This window comes from Hetaerina americana, unplaced genomic scaffold (assembly GCF_022747635.1).
Source record: "Hetaerina americana unplaced genomic scaffold, ioHetAmer1.1.p SCAF_87, whole genome shotgun sequence".
NCBI classification, from domain to species: domain Eukaryota; kingdom Metazoa; phylum Arthropoda; class Insecta; order Odonata; family Calopterygidae; genus Hetaerina; species Hetaerina americana.
This window is the reverse complement of record NW_027287505.1, coordinates 355398-378339: the sequence shown is the minus strand read 5'-3', so window position 1 is coordinate 378339 and position 22942 is coordinate 355398. Positions and strand designations below refer to the sequence as shown.

At 38.2% G+C, this 22942-nt stretch overlaps 1 protein-coding gene across 1 annotated transcript; it reads left to right on the top strand.

The window, feature by feature from the left end:
* Positions 1 to 416: 416 nt before the first annotated feature.
* IP3K1 (inositol-trisphosphate 3-kinase-like protein) lies at positions 417 to 20151 on the top strand. Its single transcript, XM_071597355.1, has 10 exons — positions 417 to 563; positions 1099 to 1155; positions 1817 to 1954; positions 4175 to 4370; positions 7467 to 7579; positions 8731 to 8889; positions 12831 to 12965; positions 13791 to 13967; positions 17600 to 17818; positions 19343 to 20151. The coding sequence occupies exons 1-10, from the start codon at positions 489 to 491 to the stop codon at positions 19427 to 19429; spliced, it is 1356 nt and encodes a 451-aa protein (XP_071453456.1). The 5' UTR covers positions 417 to 488; the 3' UTR covers positions 19430 to 20151.
* Positions 20152 to 22942: the final 2791 nt, after the last annotated feature.

Here is a 22942-nt window from a genome sequence, read left to right as displayed (position 1 = left end):
CACAAACAACTACATACTTCTGAAGCAAACTCTAAAAATATATTTCAGCAATATTTATAATATTTGAGGGAAATAGGTGTTGTATAAAATAAGAATATGGACGGTATGAAGGCAAGAATATGGTACTCACGAAGAACTGAAAGTGACGATAAAGTAGAACAAAAATGAGGAATTGAATGCTATACGCAGTGCGCATAATTTATTATACACCATCCAATATCCATCTTAAATATCCATTTTACTTATGATGATGAATACCTCATCACTATAGGTAATATTTCCATTGCATTAAATGGGGTCAATAATAACATGTAGGTATTTGAATTTAGCGGTATTTTGCTCTATGCTAAATGACCAATAAAAAGCGTCAATTGGAATGCTCGAGGGGCGTTCGTTTGTTTTCCAAGCATGTTTGCTATTACATGTGATGTCTGCTTCGCGGTAAATGGCGTACGTGGGGGACGTACGTGTATTAATATCCCACAGGAATGGATTCCTCTGTTACTCAGTTCCCTCCGCCGTCATATTCCACGTCATATCGTCTCCGAACTGCTTGGAAGGAGGTAATTAGAGACTATATTCTTTTTTATGCTTTTTGCCGAAGGTCAGGTAGGTGTTTGTTTCTCATGAAGAATTAGTCCTTGGAATTATCATAAACACTTATACGTTTGAAATTTCTTAAATGGCGACAGGATATATTTAAAAATGAATTAGTTAGACCAATCTTAAATTATATTGCCAAGAAATGAAATTTATATTTGACATCAACTATGTATACCTGTAGTTCCTTGATCGGTTGATAGCCTTTTCATTTTTAAAAGACAATTATATTTGTGTAGCTTAAACATCTGATTGCCATGTTGCTACTTCTTATGCCGTAGACGGTGTTTCAATTAAAGTGTTTTCCAAGAAAAACGATATTTCTGGCAGTGAATAAATACCTTCAAATGTGGCAGTATAACTAGCTAGCTAAACAAATCAGTCTATTTGGCAATTCAGGAATTACTTCGTTGCCAACTGCTTAGTTTTCTCATTATTCTCAGTGAATGAGAAATATGTTTTTATTTATTTTTATGTGCGTTATTTTTTCCCTTCAAGGTCCTTTCTCAAAGGCTGAATAGTGATCAGAAGAGATCTGGCAATGATATCTTGACGGTAAGTTCACAGTTTTAATTGTATCTGTTAAAGAGTTCGGTCATTTTATTTTGAGTCATATAAATAGTTTGTAAACATATGACTCGCAGTGTCGTATATGTGATTTACATAGTGATAAACATGAAGAAATGTCGGATTCTTTCCAATAGGCATTGAAAATTAACGTGACTTAGTTAATTTGGAAATTAAATCCCTCCTCGTAGGTAAAACCATGAAGGAAAGCACCATTAGACAGAGTACATGTCATTGAATTACGAACAAATATATTTGTCACGATTGGACGCGATATAAAATTAGATGTTGTAGATGATGATGTACACGTTTGTATGCAACAAAATCATTATTAAGTTATTCCATGCATTTTTTAGTGTAATGAATGCCACATTTCAAAAAGTGCCTTGATTATCTTGTACAGCATTATTTGAATTTGCGCTAATCTATTTTAAAACAACAAAAAAGATCTGTTCAGTCAATTCTTATCTTATTACTTGTAAAATACTAATGCAAGTCCTTACAGAGTGACTTACATTAGTCACGCTTGTCTAAATTTCCTTTATGGTTAAAAAATTCTTGTTGCTCAAATGAATGTGCTCCTTTAATCTCGTTTACCTTCCGAATGTGCTTGAATTATAACTTTTCTCTTATTTTCACCTTTCTTTAGGAATTGCAAGAATATGCATCGTCTGATTCGTTACCATATGGGCCAAAGTGTGACCCCACAAGCTGTCCCAGGACAGAGGAACAAAGTGCAAATCATGATGATCTGGAAGATAATGTTTTCCTTCAGTTTCTTGCTTTAGTGAGTACATGTTTCATTGTGATCCGTTAAGGTGCCCTGTTAATATTTAAATTGTTACATTGCTTTGGACTATTTCACCATAAAATTCCTCCGGAAAAGTAATAATTTTGCCTTAAACTACCCGAGCCTTTTCCTGCTATTGTTATTTTAGCTCATATTAGCCTGTAGGAGGAGAGGATTTGGGGCCATTCTCACCATGCATGCTTATTATTTGTTTTGGATGAAATTTGAAGTATTATACCATGCTAGATGAGTTGATAACAGTAATACCATTAATGTACATGTATATTTTGCTCTATTACATTGGTAATGTTTCTAATGCTCAGATCTTTTATAATCATCTTATAATATTTCAAAAATTCTTTGAATTATTTTGCTCTTGAGATATTTCCTTGTTTGCATAATAAAAATGGAAAAGTTCATTTTTTGTCATTTTGGGATCATGGCCATCAATTTATTATTATGATCGTGGACAAAATTTTCTTTTATTTTTTTCATTAATTGATCTGCTACTTGTAATGCATGTCCTAGAACATGCTTATGTTTTGGGAATGAATTGTAGTTATGTATTATGCTTCCCAAAAATATTTGAATTGAAGGGTAGTTTGAATGTCCAATTGATGAGACCAAGTTAAGGTAATGTTTATAAAACAATTAAAGCTAGGGCTCCATGTAAACCACTGCCAGTATATTTGTAATGAAAATGGAAAGGATTTCAAGCTACTACTGGAATTCAAATATATGTAAAACATTATTGTCATTAGTTTAGCATATTTTGCCGGTTCTGCTGATTATCCTCTGAGGTTTTTTTTTAAACTTTTCCAGCCTCCATGAACCCTTCTCTCTGCTTTCTCTCTGTGAACCCTCCCCTCCTCTCTGGCTTCTGCTTTCAGTGGTTTTTTTGCATCATGTAGCGTTTGGTTGTAGCCCCAGGGGCGCGGCAATTAAATTTAGGCAAGCACGCATTTCCTCAAATGAGATTTCCTTGATGGGTCAGCAGAACCTTTCCCAGAACTCTCCAAAGCATTATACTTAGTCGAAATATTGTAGACAGTTGATCTTTGGTACCAGAAAAATTGAACTATTTCACAATGTAACATCTGGCGTGAACACCTTCGATAATAACGGTGCTTCGATTGTACTCCGCACTTGTACATGACATCTCTGCCATTTTGAGGTAATGGCTGTTTACTAGATGCCTATAGCTTTCAAGAATGCCAATCATGATCTCCAGTGGAACTACGATATGGCAGAAAATTCAAATTGAAATTCGTCCAGGTATAAATGCGTGCTAAATTTGGATTATAGGCATGAGTCAAGTTAAGATTTGTATGAAGAAGATCTTATCAGAAATGAAGGCATTGGAAGTGAACATAAGTGTATAGGGACGGAAATTATGCGCCCATGTCGAAACAAATGATGGTGGAAGAAGGTCAAAATCAGCAGCAGTGTAACAACCAAGAGTTAGATGAGATTTAGGCTGGAAAGAATAGGGAGGTGGTGACTAAGAGAGCAATGGGCACCTTAAAGGACAAGATATAGTTCCAAACCGATAGATGTGTACTGCGTCAGTAGGTGCTCTTGTCTTGTGTGGGGATGTTTGTTTTTTTTTGTTTGTCAGTCTACCTGATTTTCTGAAGTTCGATAAATAAGTAAAAAGATAAAACTCTTTTTTTTTTTACGCTCTGATTTTTTACGCTCGCGATTTTTACGCTCTGAAATTGTTGCATTGAAATGCACATTAGCGGATGACTCCGTTAAAAGTTACTGTTGCGGCATCTCCCGCAGTTTCTTTGGAATTTTAAAACTCTTTTAGTTCAAAAAGTTTTCATGTCTCTTCCAATCAGGTGGCTATATCCCTAGAACTGTAGAATAAGAACTGGTGGAACTTCTGCACATGATTACTTCCAAGGGACAGCTTGGAAACTCTTCATGTAAAATGAATGCTCACTTGAATTATTTGTGTACCTCTAAAAATCGGAATCAGCTACAAAATGGTTTGAATCATCACCATTTATTTTGTAAAGCAATTAATGGCTGAGGTGTGGTTCATTCAGAGTGCATCCGTAAATATCATTTATGTGCTAAATGCATGAAGTTCTCATGGAATAGCCCCAATGGTCCATTTTGTGTGCATCCAAAAAGGTAGGAGATTAGGCTCTGTGCACAACTTTTCAGGTCTCTTTTAACTTTGGACATGGCCTCCTGTTATCTCCATAGAATGCTCTGGATCTGACTGCTCCGGCCAGTGATGTCCTCTTGAGACTTGCTTGTGCCAGGCGACATCATCCATGGTTTCAGCTCTCTGGGCACACTGGATTCCTAGCTCCAGCAGGTCCTGGTACCATCTGGAAAAGGGGTGGAGATTCCTCTGAGAGACAGGTCTATGAAAAAATATATGGATTAACTGAGTCAGGTAAGATGGAATGTACTTGCATATATGTCGTCAGGCTTTGAAATTGCAATATTGGCAATAATATGAATAGTAAATTGCATTTTGTTATTTGTATTCTGCCATATGTGGTTGGGTTTTGGATGGACCCATAATTCAATGGTACTATAATTCATTTCTTTGCCTCTCTTAACGAAACAGTACAATAGCATGACAATATAATAAACTCTTCTTCAATTCTGTATACCTACTTTCTGTGGCCCTCTATCCCATCCAACATCCATATCCTATTCCTTCCCTTTCCTCGTTTGCTGAACATTCTCCCCTCTATTACAGTCTTCAACATCCCACTGCCAACAAAATGCTCTGCATCCGTCTTAATTGCCTTTCTTGAATTTCTTCCAACTATCCCCTCTCCTCCCTCAACATGCCTAGTGCTTCCTCATTTGTTTTCCTCTCTGTCCACTTCATCACCTCTATCCTTCTACACACCCTCATTTCAAAATACTCCCATCTACGCATATCATCCTACTGCAATGACAATGTTTCCCTCTAACTATGAAAGGTTCACTTACTCACTAAAGATGCATTTTCTTTTTTTTGCATCATCTGAGGGCAAAAAAGAAGAACTTAAAAAAAGAAAAAACTTTTTGTGCATTTTTATATGTAAAAATTATGTTATATTAATATTTAATGCGGCTACAAAGTTCTGCAAATCACAAAAATATCCATTACAGTGTGATAGAAACTCAACATGAGGTAAAAATAAACTAAGTTCAAGAGATTCAGGCTTGAGGTCGTGGAAGTTCATCATAATGAAATAAGGACAATTTGCACTTTTCCACAGTTTATTTATCGTACGACGCGTTTCAACTCACAGAGTCATCATCAGGTACAAGACAAACTAAATAGTAAGGAGACCTTATTTATATGGACAGCAGATGTGGTTGGGGAGGGAGAGTCGAGTAGGGGAGAGGAAGAGGGGGGGGGGAGGAGAGGCGGAGAGGTTATAAAGAGCGAAAAATGGGGGGGGTTAATGACAGGAAAAACCGCAAAGTGGGGGACGAGGGGCTGGAGTATCGGGAGCGGGTTGTTGTATAGCAGGGGGTTAAAGGCTTAAGGACATAGGGAAGGAATTATCAGTAGGAGATAGTGGGGGGCGGGGGAAGATGGGTTAAACAGGTAACTTTCTGGGAAGCAGAGCCCACTGGTTGGTTTTAGTGGAAGGGATGAGCCACGTGCTGGGAGGGGGGGAATGCACTAGTTAATTCTTGGAAAATATGATGACCGGTGGTAGTGGGCAGTGAGAGACCCTGACAGGGGGGGGAAGAGAGGAGAAGGTAGGAGGGTGAAGTCATGAAAGAGGAGGGGCAGTAGGATTTTGATTCTTGATTTTATTAATCGTGAAAGGGATCTTGAGGAGGGGTGAATGGTTCACAAAAATTTGTTCATTTAGGAGAACATTGTGGTCCTCCTGCAGTATTTCCAATTGTTCCAATGTGTCAAGTTTCATCCCCTTATTCTCCAGGTGGAGGATTTCTGGAAAAAATTTGCAATTATGCGATGTCCTTATTAGATGTTTGGCTAGGAGAGACGTTTCATCACCTGATGTCCAGCATCTCTTATGTTCTTTCACTCTCGTGATGAAACCTCTCCCAGTCTGGCCTATGTAGCACTTTTCACAGGAATCACATTTCACTTTGTACACACCGGATTGAAGGAGGGGGTCCAACTTGTCTTTATTTCTGCATAATATCCTCCCTAGTGTGGAGGGGTTGTAAAGAGAAATGTTATATGTATCTTTGGGGAAACGTCTAGCTAATTTGTCCGTGAGGGGACCAACAAATAATAATTTACACCACTTTTTTGTATTATCTTTAGCGGGCCTAAGAGGGCAAATTTTGGAAATGGCAATTCTCTGGAGTTTTTTCTTTAGCATTTTCATTATTAAATTTGGATCATAGCCATTAGATGATGCTATGGATTTTATAATGTTGAGTTCCTTATTGAAGTTGGTTTTTGTGAGGGGTAAATTTACTAGTCTATGTAACATCGCATGGAATGCGGATAGTTTATGAGCAGTAGGGTGACAAGAATCAGATGGAATGATAATGTTGCTATAGCATGGTATAATGGTCTTTATTTTTAGGGAAGTTGTGCGACTAAAGGGTCTTTGACTGCCCATGTTGGGAAATGCCTAGATGAGGGAAGGGAAAGTGAGGGGGATCTAATGGAGATCCCCCTCACTTTCCCTTCACCCACCAATGATTGCTACCACCCCTCTCCCTGACTTCCCCTACCTGGCTCCTGGCTATATAAGTTGAATAATTTTGTTGTATTGTACCTGATGATGATGCGCAGCATTGAAACCATGGTCGTGTTATATTAAAAAGTGTGTGGAAGTGCAAAGTTGTTTTTTCTCTTTCTTTCACCCTCACCATGAAAGAATTCCACAAAGTTAAGCCTGAAACTGTTAGCTTTGTATTTCATATCTTCGTACCTTTTTGATGGTTTTCTGTGTTCCTTGTCTGCAACATCAAAGTCATCACTTTTGAAATGCCGAAACCATTATCCACACGTATCTTGTGATGGATCAGGTTCAGCAAAAGCTTCTCAAAGTAATCACTATGATTCAGCTGATGTTTCCTTCAAATGAAAACAAAAAAAATTAATTCTGTCTGTGAATGCTCTTTGTTTGGTATACATTTCCATGTACACACAACAACACAACACTATGGAAATACTTTCAATTAATCACTCGTGCATGCATGCCACTTCCTGTTGTTGGCACAGCAAAATGGCTTAAGGGTCTTAAATCTTTATACCACAAACTGAATTGGTGCACCATCTGACATCTGAGATTCCAATTTCATACTTGTACACCTGGTAAGTGTGGAAGCTATGTTGTGATTTGTGCCTGTCAGCTTTGTCTTACATCCTTTCTCTTCCTACAGCTTAGATAGTTGACAAAAGAGTGTCATTATTTGTAGCTCCAGGTTGCCCCTCATTGGTAGTGAGGTTTAGTTTATTGCAGACTTTACCAATTGTCTTAAGTGATGGTTAGTATTCATCAGTGCCCTTGTACAAACTGTTAGCCTTTGTGCATTCCCTTATTTGCAGGCAAAGCGAGGAGGTGGTTGTGGAGGCGGGAGGGTGAGTTGGGAGGAGGGGAAGAGTATTCTGAAGCGGAGGAGGAGCCTGCGAGGGATGTCTTGCCTCGCTTCTTCCGAGAGGTGAGAAGTTGGAGAAGTCTCTCTGATATTTATAATAGATGTGCAGTTTCAAAAGCGGGTAGAGCACTTTGACCACTTGCTGGAAGGTCTTGGTTGAAATCCTGGGTCATGTGTGTCGCTTCAACAAAGCGTCATTATTTTATTGCACGATATACGCATGGGAAACCAAGTGGTTCAGTGGCACAGGGAGAGAGTCATTTTATTTATCCTGCCAAGGTGTGGATTTAAAAAAAATGCCTTGACCATCAAATCCTAAATCCTAACAACCCTTGATTTGATTTCTGTGATTGGCTTAACTAGGAGAGCCTGTTTAAAATCCTGAAATATCAAGGATCCTATGTTCGTCTGAGATCAGGAAATCAGTTGGAGAATTTTATGTCTTATATCAGTTCTTGCGGAAATCAGCATTGTTTAATAATAACAAGTTCTATGCTCTGGTCCTTCGTGCGCATAACTGGTTTAACTTTATTGTTCAGAATGACACAATCTCATTTTCCTTGTATTTTTTTAAAATAAGAACTAATCATCTTTTAGAAGTCTTGGAAGTGTGCAAATAAGCAATAATTGTGTGTTTTATAAATCAGCTTTGTTCTTGTCACTGTGAAGCCAGTTTTTACTTTCTAGCACTTGTTGGGTGTCCGCCTCAAAACCTGCGCGAATGGTTGTTTTGTTGAGTTACTACAATTTTTCATGAATTGGTGTAAAATTTACCTCTGATTTTTGCGTCTGAAATTCAGTTATATCCTATTGTAATGAGTATAAAATACACCTTGACTTGCTTCTCTCTAGTACTTCTATATTGGATCATGTTTAAGTAATGAAAACTGCAACAATATAATAATATAATAACTAACAATTAAATTAAAATGCCAAATGAGGAAATATAATGGAATTTTATTGGCATTTCAAGTGGTATTACTGCTGAAATTAACTTTGATCTGGATTCTTGAAAAGACTTGGTGGCAACATAATATCTATTTGACAAGTCAACATGCCCCATTAATCTAGGTTAGAAATCTAGTAGTCAAACACAATCAGCTTCATTCAGGAGGAGTTTATTTTAGGATATAGGAAGCAACATTGCCTCTGATTTGCAATATTGATATATATGTTTGAATAATTTTCTTTTATTTGGATGCTGATCTGCTTAGGTTACATACAAAGGGGAAAAGTTCCTTGAGCTCCAAGACCTTCTATTTGGTTTTGCTGATCCATATGTGATGGACGTGAAAATAGGGACACGAACTTTCCTCGAGAAGGAGGCATCAGCAGATATCTCCTCTCCTCCGCGGCATGACTTGTATCTCAAGGTAAATGCTTAATATCCACAGTTGATTAGACTATGGCTTGTTGAAGAATGTTGTGGATGAAAGTTATTTTAACTTGCAAAATGAAATTGAATACATTTTCCTTGAAGGTTGGTCTATTTTTTTTTTTTTTTTTAGGTAATCTACCGGTCAAGGTAGGTTTTTCGATGGACACAACTATCAAACAAATATTTTATTACTCCTAACAAAACACAAAATCCATCATCCTACTCTATATCAGGTCCCTCTTCATTTCTGAGTACTTTCTTCCTCCCTTCATCCCGTCCAACATCCCTATCCTGTTCCTTCCCTTTCCTCTTTTGCCCAACATTCTACCCTCTATCACAGTCTTCAACATCCCACTGCCGGTCAACACCCCCTTCATCCACTTTTCCTGCCTCCATAGGATTGCTCCCAACAAACCCCTCTCTTCGCCCACCATACCAAGTACTTCCTCATTTGTTTTCTTCTCTGTCCATTTCACCTTCTCCATTCTTCTCCACACCCACATTTCAAAAGCCTCCAGTCTACGTCTATCCTCCTGCTTCAATGACCACGGTTCCGCGCCGTACATAGCTACGCTCCATATCAAAGTTTTTACGAGTCTTTTCTTAACATCCTTACTCAAAGTCCCCGTCTACAACTCCCTCCTCCTTGTGAAAGCCTCTTTGCCTAGCGCAATTCTTCTCCTTACGTCCCTACTACTTTGACCGTGTTGGTCCAAAACACTACCGAGATACGTAAACTGTTCTACCTGCTCTAGTTTTTGCCCTCCTATTTTAATGTTAAGCTTGGCCTTTTTCTTTCTAGAAAATCGCATAACCTTTGTTTTATTAATATTGATTCTCATCCCATACCTGTCGCACTGAATTTCCAATTCACTCAGCAATGCTTGCAGCCCCTTGGCTGACTGACAAACTAAAGCTTGGTCATCAGCAAACCTAACTGATTTTACGAATCCCCCGCCCACTTTCATTCCTACCTCGAGTTCTTCCCATGCCTCTTTGATCATTTCCTCTGCATACAGGTTGAACAGCAACGGTGATAATGGGCAACCCTGCCTTACACCCCTTCCTAACACTGCCCATCCTGACTCCCCGTTTCCCACCCGCACCTGAGCAGTCTGAGACATGTACAGGTTGCGGATTAGCCTCCTTTCCCTCCAATCTATTCCTATTTTCTGCAATATACTCATTAGTTTTTCCCAATTCACTCTATCAAACGCTTTTTCGAAATCTACGAAACAGGCAAATACCTCCTGGTTGTGTTCTATATTCCTCTTGATTAATAATCTCATTACTGCAATGGCATCACGCGTACCTCTCCCCTTCCTAAACCCAAACTGATCATCCCCTAAGTAATCATTTGCCCTACTCTCTATCCTTTTGTTTATGATCCTGAGAACAACTTTAGCTGCGTGGGATATCAAACTAATTGTCCTATAGTCCTCACATGATGTGGCCTTTACCTTTTTCGGAATCGGAACTAAAACTGCTCTCACAAAGTCTTCCGGCCAGATTCCCTCCACATAAATGCTACGGATCAGCCCATATAGCCTCTTCCTCCCACATTTTCCTAAGCATTTTAAAAGTTCCACGGGAATGTTATCTACCCCCACGGCCTTATTTAGTTTCATCTCCCTTAATGCCCTTTCTATCTCATTGTCTAGTATGCCTGGACCTAAGCTGTCTTCCTCTACGTCATTTTCTTTTTCAATGTCTAACTTTGTTGGTCTGAGTTCTTTACTATACAGTTCTTCTATATATTCCTTCCATCTCTCTTGGATCTTTCCTGCGTCAACTATTACCTTACCCGCCTTATCTCTAACTCTTAGCGTAGCTCTTCCTTTCTTACTTCCCGATAACGATTTAACTTTGCTGTACAGCGCACCGATTTCACCCTTCCTCTGCAGACTTTCCATATCCTCGCACTGCGTCTTCCACCATGCGTCTTTTGCCTTATTTGTTGCCCGCCTCAATTTATTGTTCAATTCTTTGTACTTCATTTTGCCTAATTCTGTATTTATATTCTTCCATTTTCGCCGCTCATCCATCTTTGTAATCATCTCATCCGTGATCCATGGTTTCCTAGTCCTTTTAGCGTTAACGGTTCCAATAGTGTCTTTTGCGGCTTTAGACAACCCTTTTTTGATCATTTCCCATTTTTCTTCGATAGTACTTAGCTCTTTACCATCCTCCATGATTTTCTCTACCGCCTGTTTGTATTCCTTCCTTTTCAACCCATTTAATGCTTCTACATTCCATTTTCTAACTCGCCGCCCCTGCCTTATCTTTTTGAAACGTACGCTACATTTCATAACAACTAAATTGTGGTCTGAGTCCGCATCCGCTCCCGGGAAGCTGTGCGAATTTATCACACTGTTCCTAAACCTGTGTCTAACCAGGATATAATCTAGCTGATATCTTCCTGAGTCACCTGGCATTTTCCATGTATACCTGCGTCTTTTGTGGTGTCTAAACCAAGTGTTGGTGATGACTAACCCCTGTCTCCTGCAGAACTCAACTGCTTTCTCCCCGCGGTCATTCCTCGTGCCTAAACCGTAGTCGCCCACCTCATCACCATCTCTTCCTTCGCCTACCGTCGCATTCCAATCCCCCATCACTATCAAATGTTTCCCTGCAGGAACACACGCGATCATGTCCTCTAACTGATCGTATATCCTATCGACCTCTTCTTCCTTATGGTTGCTCGGTGGGTTGGTCTATATTTTATGGAATTCTATTTGATTTTTTTGTTTTACATCCAGGAAAGTCTAAATTTTCAGGGTTGTCCAATCAATCAAGATATAATCTTTACTGAGAATCACCATGATCTGTGAGAACTTATTCAAATATACGAGGGCGGTTCAATAAGTACCCACGTTTGACGACAAAGGGCATTCCTGAGGGAAGTTTATGTTATCATCGTGTGCTGCCATCTATCAAACGATGGTGAAACAAATTTCAGACTGATTTAAAGGTTAAGTTGGATTTGCAAGCCATTTGAGTAAGACGTGTTTCGTGATTTTTGTTAAGATGGGAAAAGAGCAGTATCATTCGGTAATTCGCTTTTTGTTTTTGGATGGGAAGAAATGCAAGGAGATAAAAGCAAAGTCAGATTCTGTTTATGGGGACACTTCGCCATCTATGACCACAGTTTGATATTGGTTCAACAAATTTAAAGGTGGGCAAACATCTGTTTTTGATGAGGAGCGACCAGGACGCTCAGCAGATGAGGTTACAGAGGAAATCATTCAAAAAGCCTACGCCATGATTCTCGCTGATCGACGAATGAAAGTGCGTGAAGTAGCAGAGGCCGTGGGTGTATCGACTGGAACGGCAATTAATATTTTACATGAAAAGTTGGCGATGAAAAAATTTTCGGCCGATGGGTGCCGCGATTGGTCACGGTGGACAACAAACTGATCTGGCTGTCAACTTCATGAACTGCATGAACTATGTTATGAATTGCTGCCCCACCCCCATATTCACCCGATCTGGCTCCCTGCAACTTTTTCTTATTCCCTAACATGAAGAAATGGCTCGCGAGAAAAAATTTAGCTCAAACGAGGAAGTTATCGCCGAGACAGAGGCGTATTTTGGAGAGTTCGACAAATCATATTTTTTGGAGAGGTTAAAGAAATAGCCAGAACGTTGGGAGAAGTGTATCTTTCTAAAAGAGGACAAGGTTGCAAATTAAAAAAAACATTTTTGATAAAATGGTTTCATCATTTCTAACACGGGTACTCATTGAACCGCCCTCGTCAGTACATCTGGTGACCAAATACTGTCTCAGCACATAATGGAAATTATGTTTCTGTGTTAATTGACTCTTTTGAATTGAAGTTTTTTACTCAGAGAAATAAGGTGTATTATTTGTTTAATGTTTTTTATTTACGTGTATATATTTTATTTTTACATTATGTCTATTGGCTTTCATTTCAGATGGTGAAGGTTGACCCATATGCCCCTACAGAGGAGGAGCACGGAATACAAATGGTCACCAAGTTGAGGTACATGCAGTTTCGGGAAGAACAGAGTTCATCGTCGTCCCTTGGGTTTCGCATTGAGGCTATAAGGGTGAGTCAATGAATTTGTAATTTTTACATTAGTCGTATTCATATGATTAGGGCAAAATTTGCTGAATAAAATACCTTATAATTGACCAACAAGCATTCAAGCAAACAATGGGTCCTTGTGCCTCTATGTATAGAGATATCCTTTCACTACTTGTTAGTCGTTCCATTAATTACTGTAAAATATATATATGCAGGGGTCATGGTAGTCCAGTGGGTAGAGCGTTGGACTACTGACTGGAGGGTCCTGTGTTCGATTCCCGGGCAAGGCACTCTGGGCACCTACAGCTCCACCCAAGCCATGTGATTTTTTGGGTACCAGGTCTTCCTGGGAAACCATAACCGGCACAGGGAAAGGAACTGGCCCCCCTACCCTGATGTGTGAATTTCACCTGCCGTATAGGGCTTAGTACTGGGTGAACTCCTACAGGCATCACCTACTAAACTGACCTTCGGGTCGATTACTGTGTTAATGGTTTTACATATATGCAGACCAGGCACTCATTGTACTTGTCTTTTGCATTAATCAATTGTGTTTTTTTAATCTCACCATGTCTTTTATTTTGCGAACCAAAGTCTTAACTGTAGAATTTGATGATAGCTTAAAGTATCTAGCATGTGTTCATCTTCTCTGAATTAAGTTACAATTGTTTTTAATATAGAATATAATGGAAGGATTTTGATATAAGTGGTTAGACATGCCCATAGCTATTGCTGTAGACTGTCGGAATTATATTATGCTCGGAGAATGTGAAATACATAGCTTTGAAGTCATGATTCCTTCTTTTTGGCTGTATCTTCTTTAAATGAATGCATAATTGTGTTCTAGCTTCGTGGACTTGAAGTCATTGGTGACTTAAAGAAGCTGAAATCTAGGGAGGATGTCAGCAAAACTTTAAGAGTATTTTTCACCCCTGGAGGGACATTGGTCCAAAATCAACTATTAAATAGACTGAGGGAAATTCGCTCCAAATTCGAGCAATCGCCATTCTTCAAGACTCATGAGGTATGTGTTTACTTCACCTTGTAATGTAAAAGTTCCAAATATGATCTCAGTACTTCTAATGCTGTAAAGCCTTCCTATCTTAAGACCCTCTGAATTGTTTAGATACTATTAACAGTTTGCATTTTAAGAGGTGGAGAACAGTAATATTGAACTAATTTTGCATGATATTTTATCAAAGATGGGTTTTTGCAAGTTTGTTCTTGGAGAATTTCTCCTTTAATATGAAAAGTTCTCATTTTTACATGAGAAGATGTATTACTTTTTGAAACATCAAAATAAGCTCCCAAAGTAAATTTACCTGCGTTACCTTAGTTTTGCATAAATCTTAATTTTTCCTTTTTTTATTCTGTCACTGATACCCTCAATATATACAAAACTAAGAATTTACAATGTGTTAATTTATGATGCTGTTTTAATAAAATAAGTGTTTTGTGCCGTTCATAAATAAAAGGCCATTTGGTATTATTATATTTTTTACATTCTTCAGTTCAATTATTCATACATTTAATAACCATTGAAAGATGTACCCTAGAGTAATACATTTAGAATAAAATGAAGAACAATGAAGTACACTTAACTATGGTAAAAATATAATGATTGGCATTTGCAAGACATAAGAACATCGTCATGCATGTAAAAGTGGTGACTTTGAAGAAATGTATAAATTGGTATGGGTCATTGTGGGTTGCAAGGCCCTGTTCCCTGTGTGTCTTATAAAGTCCATTATCGGAGAATGAAGGATATGCAAAATGTGGGTATTATGTTTTTATTTGTTATCCTTTCAGGAGTGGACAAAAATCATGTTATAATGATGACATGCACCACATGTCCTACAGTTAAAACTAAATTTGTTGTGATGGTTGAAATTTCATGACAGTGACCAACCACAAGCTCTTAACCAGAACACCCTTCTGTAGTAGTTTGCAGGAATGTTACTTCCTCATCAGTGACCCGCTACAGATAAACCCAACTCAACCAACAATGGGATCCTTCACATGATTAAAGGGACTCAGTTAAGGACACCTGCGTTTATGAACAGATATAGACTATCCGTGACTTTTTATGGGAATAAATTCCACTCCAGTGACAACCACAGAGCTGGCACACTCACAAGCACTCCGGAATACACTCACTCATACATTGAAAAAGGGCCCAACTAGTGAGAGAATGTTTCTCAAATTGCCTTTCCTAGATTTTAAATATGAAGATGACATGAAGTATATAAACCTGGGTCATGTGAATAAAAGAGTATAGTATAAGTCACAATTGTTAAATATTATTTTTCTCCAAGGTGAAAAATATTTGAAAATTTATACTTTTCACCAAGTTTACGTAACTAAGTTTCATGGGGTAATATTAACTTTGGAATAGGTGATTATGATTTTGGTCCCGTGGTGATGTTTGCGCTAACAGTGAGAGCAAAAACGTCACTAGGATTGTACTTGACGGCAATGTCTTCCTGAGGAAAAAACGTCAGTAATTGAATTGGAAAATTTCTAGTGCTGATATTGTCAGCAGTTCAGATAAACATAACAGTGTCAGGTTTATCTTTGTGCATTTTTTTCATGAAGAGGGTAAAGCAGGTCAGATGGTTAAATTGTTTTGTCTTAGTCCGTTGGGTCTGCTAGACTCTGCATGTAATATTACGTGTTTTCTTTAATATCATGATGAGGTCCATTGCATTTAACGACATTCATGACTGATAAATAATTATTATTAATGTTATTATTATCACATCTAATATTCCTTTACTTTAGCGAAGAGCTTGCTCATATTTATATTATGTTATATTGATACAGGAACTCCTTTAATATTTTTGACTCTTAAACAGACAGCTTTATACTCCTCAAATTCATAGAAACTCTTGGTATGCAAAGTAATTATTCATTGCTCACTTTAATTTTAGTAGAATTATCTTTGGTGGTTTCTTTTTCGTAAATATGTCATTTTTCTATGATTAAATTTTTAAGAGCCGGTTCTTTGCTAAAAAGGTATTATGTACCAATATAATTTAGATAAGCTGGTGAAATACATCAGCACATAGTTAAATGCAGTTCCATAGACTACACGTGGTTATTTTAAATTTCATACTTTTTGAATATGTTTGTTTGCATGTGAACGTGTTAAATGTAATTTAGCATGTTGAAATTTCTTTCTCATATAGTTTTTAAATATAAATTAAAGGATATACAGACTAGGGAAAGGCAGCACAGAAGACTGCCAACAGAAGAGGACTGAACCAGTTAATAGAAACTTTGAATGTTCAAATGATGTTGGGAATAGGGAAAATATAAAGTGTGAGATGAAGAGTGGAAGTAAAGATATTTTAGGACTGTGTGAAGGAAGGAAGTGAGTATGGATTCAGGTCATTGTTAACTATTCATAAAGTGTCGCATCAGACAAACAGCAGTGCAGCATTAGAGGATAAAACAGGGAAGATGATGGAGGAAGTAGAATGTTAAAGTATTAATGGGAACGATAAGAAACAAGTAACAGGAATTGGGTGCAGTAGGGGAAATGCATGTGGTGGAGAAAGAAGGGTGGCGGAGGGTGAGGGCTTGGGGACTTTCCAGGGTTCTGTTGGGTATCATCAATCATCAGTCCCTGATTGGTGAAGTGGGTGATGCTATGTACAAAAGTTGGCAGGCCCAGCAGGAGATGAGGAGAGGAAATCCATGCACACTATGGTTAAAGCTATGGCAGGAAAATTACCAATTGAACCTGGAACTATTCAAGTGAGGTGGAAAGAATACGTAGGATCTGTATGGTGAAGATATTAGGCTAGTAAGTGTAGAAAATGATCTGTATAGGGATAACTTAGGTTCAGGCATACTTGATTGATTGTGATGTGGAAGGGCGTTAAGGGAATTGAAATCAAATAAGTCATTGGCAATAGATAACATCCCTACAGAGATACTTATTGATATTGGAGAAAGGGAAAGGTGAAGTTTTTATGGTTTAATTTTTGGCATTTATGTAGGTGGGATTCGACCGTAAATTTGCTTTACAAAGGGTTGAGATTTTTTTAAGAAGCTCTACTAAGCAGTAAAGCATGCATCTCGGGGTTGATTTATGTTGTAAGCTGTAATCATGATGTGATTAGCATAACTTATGGTTTGGCTGTATATGGCTTATAATTATATTACTGTTGAAGGCTATCTCATGAAATGGACTACATCCCATATGTCTCTAAGGAAGGAATCTTGTTCATTAAATGAAGAACACAATGTAATTGTCCACTTCTTTATTTTGGTACTACTGGTTTCAATGCTTAGGCGTCATCATCAGGTACAAATAAAGGTGTCATCATCAGGTACAAATAACTCGCATTTATGCATGGTCTTGTCAACTTTACCATTCTGAAGGCTGTCTTCTGTCATGTCTAGGTGAATGCTAGAGCCAGAGATATTCTGGGGAAATATGTGCATAAATACACACAACAAGGCTAGGTCGGATGGGCTCAGATTGATTGGTTGTTATCACTGTTCATGGTGTAGCTCAATGGTGATTATCTCTGGAAAAATGACATTTCATTAAGCCGCTATCAACAGAACTACTTAACTATTCTTTAAGTAATTACCTCTTTTATACCAAGGCATAAAGATTTTTGGCATTTCTTGTGCTGTCCGCAGGTTGTGGGCAGTAGTGTACTCTTACTGTATGATGAAAATGGCAGTAGCAGTGGCGGTGATAGCTCTTCCCAGAATGAACACTGCAATGCTGGAGCCTGGCTTATTGACTTTGCCAAGACGAGACCACTGCCAAAAGGCATCTCTATCAACCACCGAAATCCATGGCGTCTTGGAAACCATGAAGAAGGCTTTCTTTTTGGCATGGACGCACTTATTCAGGTGAGTGTGCGTATTTTCTTGGGGGAAGAGATGGCATTTTTAGTATAAAATATCTACTGTCTTTGGTCAGGTATATTATTATAGCCTTCCGTGTGATTTCTACGTTTTGCAAAATAGGATATTTTTGATAGTTAATTGAGTGACGTATCATTATGATTTTTGACTGTGTGCAATCAAACGAAGACGGCTTTGTTCTGTTTTTTTTTCTCTTTTTAACCCATATATATCTCAGTATTTCCTCCACTCACTTTTTCTGTCTTCTTTGGATTTCGTCCAACTACTTCTTCTCTGTTCCCCCATTTCTAAAACTTCAACAATAGTTTTGCTCTTCTTTCCAACTAACTTTCTTAATTTGTCTTCATTTCCACTTTTCAAGTCTCCACAATCTATGCTCGTGTTCCAACTGCCTCAAAGACCAGGTTTCAGTGTCATACAGTGCTATGCTCCATATTCAAGTCTTTACTTATTATTTATTTATATCTTTGTGCACCAATGATCAGTTTTCTTGCTGTGACAAATGCTTCTTTTTCTGTTGCAATCTTTGCCTAATATCCATACTGCTCACCCTAGTGTCCTCCACTTAGCTATATTATTACAATCCATATTGTAAGCTATTCTCCCTGATCTATGAATCCAGTGCATCTTTTGGGCATAACTGAAGGTGTTAGATGGTGTGATCCAGGTTTGAATCCAGGGGAAGTTTCTAAGCTTAACTGGCTGGAATATGCATGTTGATAAAATGAAATGGAATCTCAGTTTGATTGCTACACTTGGTTTAATGCTCATAAAACTGGAATTATATGCAATTCTATTCCCTTTCCAAATTCCTTATTAAAGGAATATTAAAGTATAAAGGGGCTTATATGGAATGAGAAGAACAATGCACTTGAAACTAATTTTATTCCAAATTATTGAAAAATTAATGTAATGATTCAGGCTCAACTATTTGTACATATCGGCAACTCATTCTGATAATACATAATTATCATGCCACTCATGGTGTCATATAAGCATGCATAGTATCTATAGGGTCATTCGAATAAAGCATCAAGTACACTTTCATTTTGAATAAATGTAGTGTATTAGTAAATTCCAAAGAAACAGCGGGAGATGCCGAGACAGTAACTTTTAACAGAGTCATCCGCTGATGTGCATTTCAATGCAACAATTTCAGAGTGTAAAAATCATTCTCCTTGACTGGGTTTTGAATCTTGTTCCTTTAAAGCCTCTAAAATTTCAGAGTTTAGGAGGATGCCTAGATAGCTTAACTGGCTAAAAGTATCATCCGGACATTGAGGGATCCGGGTTCGAATCCCGGTCAAGACGAGTGATTTTTACACTCTGAAATTGTTGCATTGTATTAGTAAATGTTTAAAAATTAATTTGAGGCCAGCACTAGGATTTAATGGATTGTTTTTGGTGTATTGTGTATAATTCAATTCTGTGTGCTTAATCAACAATGAATAGGAATTAGTTGAAATATTTCAAGGAATGGTTTCCTCCGATTGTTTCTGTTTTCCTCAGATGATTGGGGAGCTGGACTTGTCTGTTCCCGATAAAGACTGCTTGGGCAAAGGAGGCGGCCGTGGTGGGAGCCCCAAGACTGTGTGAGGCAGTTGCTTTGAGAGGAGGAGAAACTGGAAGAGTCATGTGTGAATGAGTCAAGTCTAAAGGTTAAATTATGATGCATGAGCAGCTGTATTACTAAACCACCTAAAGAGTGATGGAATCTGTTTCTTCCGTCACTCGCTGTTGATGTTTTCTTCCGATGACTGTAAAAGAATCGATCCTTCACTCTTTTTTCTTTTATATCTGTATCAGAGCAATTTGAGATACTGAGGTGATAATGATAGTGATCAGATTAAGTTACCACATAACTCATGTTTTTATCCGGTGTGACTGAGTGTGCATATCTCTACCTGAGTGAGTGGATTTGTGTGTGTGTGTGTGCGATTGAGAGAGTGGCTAGGACTCCAAAGAGGAATCTGTATTAGAACCCAATGCATTTACTATGATGGTAACATGCGGTGACTGCTTGATGCTGAAGAAAATTGATTGTTCCTTTGGAATGTCGTTGGCATTATTTTGGAGTGGATTCTGCTTGCGAATTCAGACTGTGAATCACTTAAAATATATATTTCTATCTTGGTTGTGAGTTTTAGAAACTTGAAAGATTTGTTGCATTTATTGATTTTTAATAGCATCTTAAATGAGAGATTTTTATTGTGATTGCCACACATTAAGACTTTTATCCCTGAGAATTTATCAGTGTACCAATACCAAAGTGTATAATACCAAATTCAATGCAAAAGATAAAAATTTTTTGAATATTATTTGTGTGTTATTTTAAATCCATGATCCACATTGTACGAGGGGGGTTTTGTAAACATTTAAATATTACTGCAAATATTCGAGATGGAAACTTAATTTTTATTTGTTAATCTGAAGACTAAGTCTCCATCCAAGAGACATTTCTCCCATTGTTTCTTGACCTTCCAAAGTCGGTCACTGTTGAACTCAACAGATTGCAGCGAAAACGTTGGTCCACTTCTTGATTGGTGTCTTTTGTGTTGTTAAATCTCTGACCATGCAGTTGTTTATTGTGTTTTGGGAATTGGGGGAAGTCACTTGGGGCGAAATTGGGAGAATTGGTTGGATTTGGCTAATTTTAAAAGTCACGTTTCTTAGATTACTGGTTGCATCATGGTCACAATTGCTGGTTGTGCTGTGTTTGCTTCTGAAAATGAGTCAGTGGTTGTGGAATCCAGTGTGCTGATACCTTTGACACGTGCAGTTCTTTGTGAATAATTTTCCGCACACTTCCGTAACTAAGATCATCAATCTCATTCATGATTATTTGGATGATTGCTCTTCAGGCTAATATAAGGATTCTCTCCACTCTCTTCTTCCCTGTGGCAGCATCACGTCTGTGAGTGATGGATCACTCTTTGGATCTTTTTTTGCTTCACTTTCACTTCTTTGGATGACCTTAGAGGTACATGTGGCTGCCAGTTTGAATATTCCTTTCCCACCTCACAACTGCATTGAATAATGATGGGCTATCATTTCCATAGACTGCCATCATTTCATCATGGGTTCCACGGACACTGTAACCTTTCAAATGAAGGAACTGAATCACACTGTGAGCCTCTTTTATTCTCCATACTGGGAATTACTTAAATCTACGGCTTCCCGAAACAAAGCATATACAAATTAATAGTTTTAATTTACAGCATTATGTAAGTAAGGATCAATTAACATGCAGAATCAATCTTATCCAGATATCTCGGCTATTTCTTAGTAATAATGACTTGAAACAATACCCCAATGAGTGCACACTTTTTTTTATGTTTCCCCACCATGGTTGGTATGTTATGCCTTCAAAAGGATACATTACCCTTGAGTGAAGAGATGCGCAGCTACAAGTCGCTCTTCATCAAGTTTCTGCCTTGATAACATTTTAATGCAAGAATGTGAAGCATTATATTTAGAGTAATATGATATCTAGGGATATTAGCTTAACTAAATAACCAGTGCCAAAATTTTAAATATTTATGGATTGATTTCCTGTATTACCTGGCTTCACTTCTGTTTACATTATTTAATATTACATATTTGTTTGCATTAAATATTTGTATTTTAATAAATTGTTTATTTATATTAGATATTGACATTTTATAGTTTTGGGAAACCTTTGGAAAGAAAAGATTTGGAATGCACAAACAATGCGATGGATGCATAATTAAAAGTGGTGTACCTAGTTGTGGGTAAGATTCAGAATACTCGTGTCCTGCTGTGGGTTTCTGGCAAATTTCAAATTTTTTGAAATTGATATGCTCTCGGAGCCTTAAATCATAGTTTTTGGTGCATCACTGTTGAGGAGCTTTCTCTGTAGGGAGTAGATGGACTGAGTCAGATATTCAGGTGAATTTTTAAACTAAATTTATTTGTTTAATTCACCGCAATAGAGGTATGTTCAAAAGGTTTTCGAACTTTTTGAATAGTGTGCCTCAATTTGCTTATTTTTCTATCCGCCAGGAGGCCTTGTGTGCGCTGAAACTTTCCAAATAATCGCCTCCAACCGCTTTGTTGATATCTTGCTTGTTGATTAGTTAAGGCCATTTATATGAAAGGGTTTTCGTGGAGTTTGGTGAAAAATCGGATCAGCGGAAATGAGCTCTTTGAAGGAGCTGCGTTGTTTTGTGAAATTCTGCGTGAAACTCGGCAAATCCTTCACGGTAACCGTTGAGTTTATTACCTAGGCTAATGGTGAGGATGATATGAAACGTACTGCGTGCTATGAGTGGTTAACACGGTTCGAAAAGGGGCGGCAATCAGCGGAAGAGCGTTCTGGAAGACCATCAACGTCGACTGATGAAACCCAAATCGAGAAAAGTGCACGATCTCGTTCTTGCAAATCGACGTTTGACTTTCAGGGAACTTGCCGAAGAGAGTGGCATCTCGATTAGTATGTAATACTGACCAAAAAATTGAGCATGCATCGAGTCGCCGCCAAATTCGTGCCTTGTCTTGATGACAGCAGACCAGAAACAACATCTGGTTCAAGTCTATCAGTAACTGTTTGATCGGGATGAAGTGGATGAAACAGTCTTGCTCTGGACAATAGCAGGTGATGAGTGATGGATATGACATCGTAAAAGAAGTGCTATCTTCACGATGGATTGTCGAAACATCGCCCCCCCAAAAAAGGCCAACTAATTTGTTGAAATGTCAATGTGATGTTTTTTTTTCGATGCAAAGGGTGCTGTGCATCACGAATGCCTACCTTAAGACCGGACAGTCAACACAGAGTACTACCTGGGGGTTATTAAACGCCTAAAGGAGAAATCAGGCGAAAACAGCCCGAACTTTGGAGGAGCGACGGTTGTTTTTTTCACCACAACAACGTACTGGCTCATTCGTTTCTCAGGACTCGTGAGTTTTTAGCCAAAAATAAGACCGCTGTGCTCCCCCACCCTCCCAACTCACCAGGCCTGGCCTCTTTTTCCTGTTTCCCAAGCTGAAAAGCTCGCTCAAAAGAAAAAGATCTGCCACCATTCCAGAGGCAGAGAAAAATTCGACGGAGGAGTTTATGAACATTCCAGAAGAAGCGTTCCAGGGCTG

Bases quoted from the DNA above. Each gene is read 5' to 3' on its own strand.
- IP3K1 (XM_071597355.1), top strand. From the start codon at position 489: ATGGATTCCTCTGTTACTCAGTTCCCTCCGCCGTCATATTCCACGTCA. The intron at 564-1,098 runs GTAATTAGAGAC...TTTCCCTTCAAG, and splicing joins TCCGAACTGCTTGGAAGGAG to GTCCTTTCTCAAAGGCTGAA. The intron at 7,580-8,730 runs GTGAGAAGTTGG...TGATCTGCTTAG, and splicing joins TGCCTCGCTTCTTCCGAGAG to GTTACATACAAAGGGGAAAA.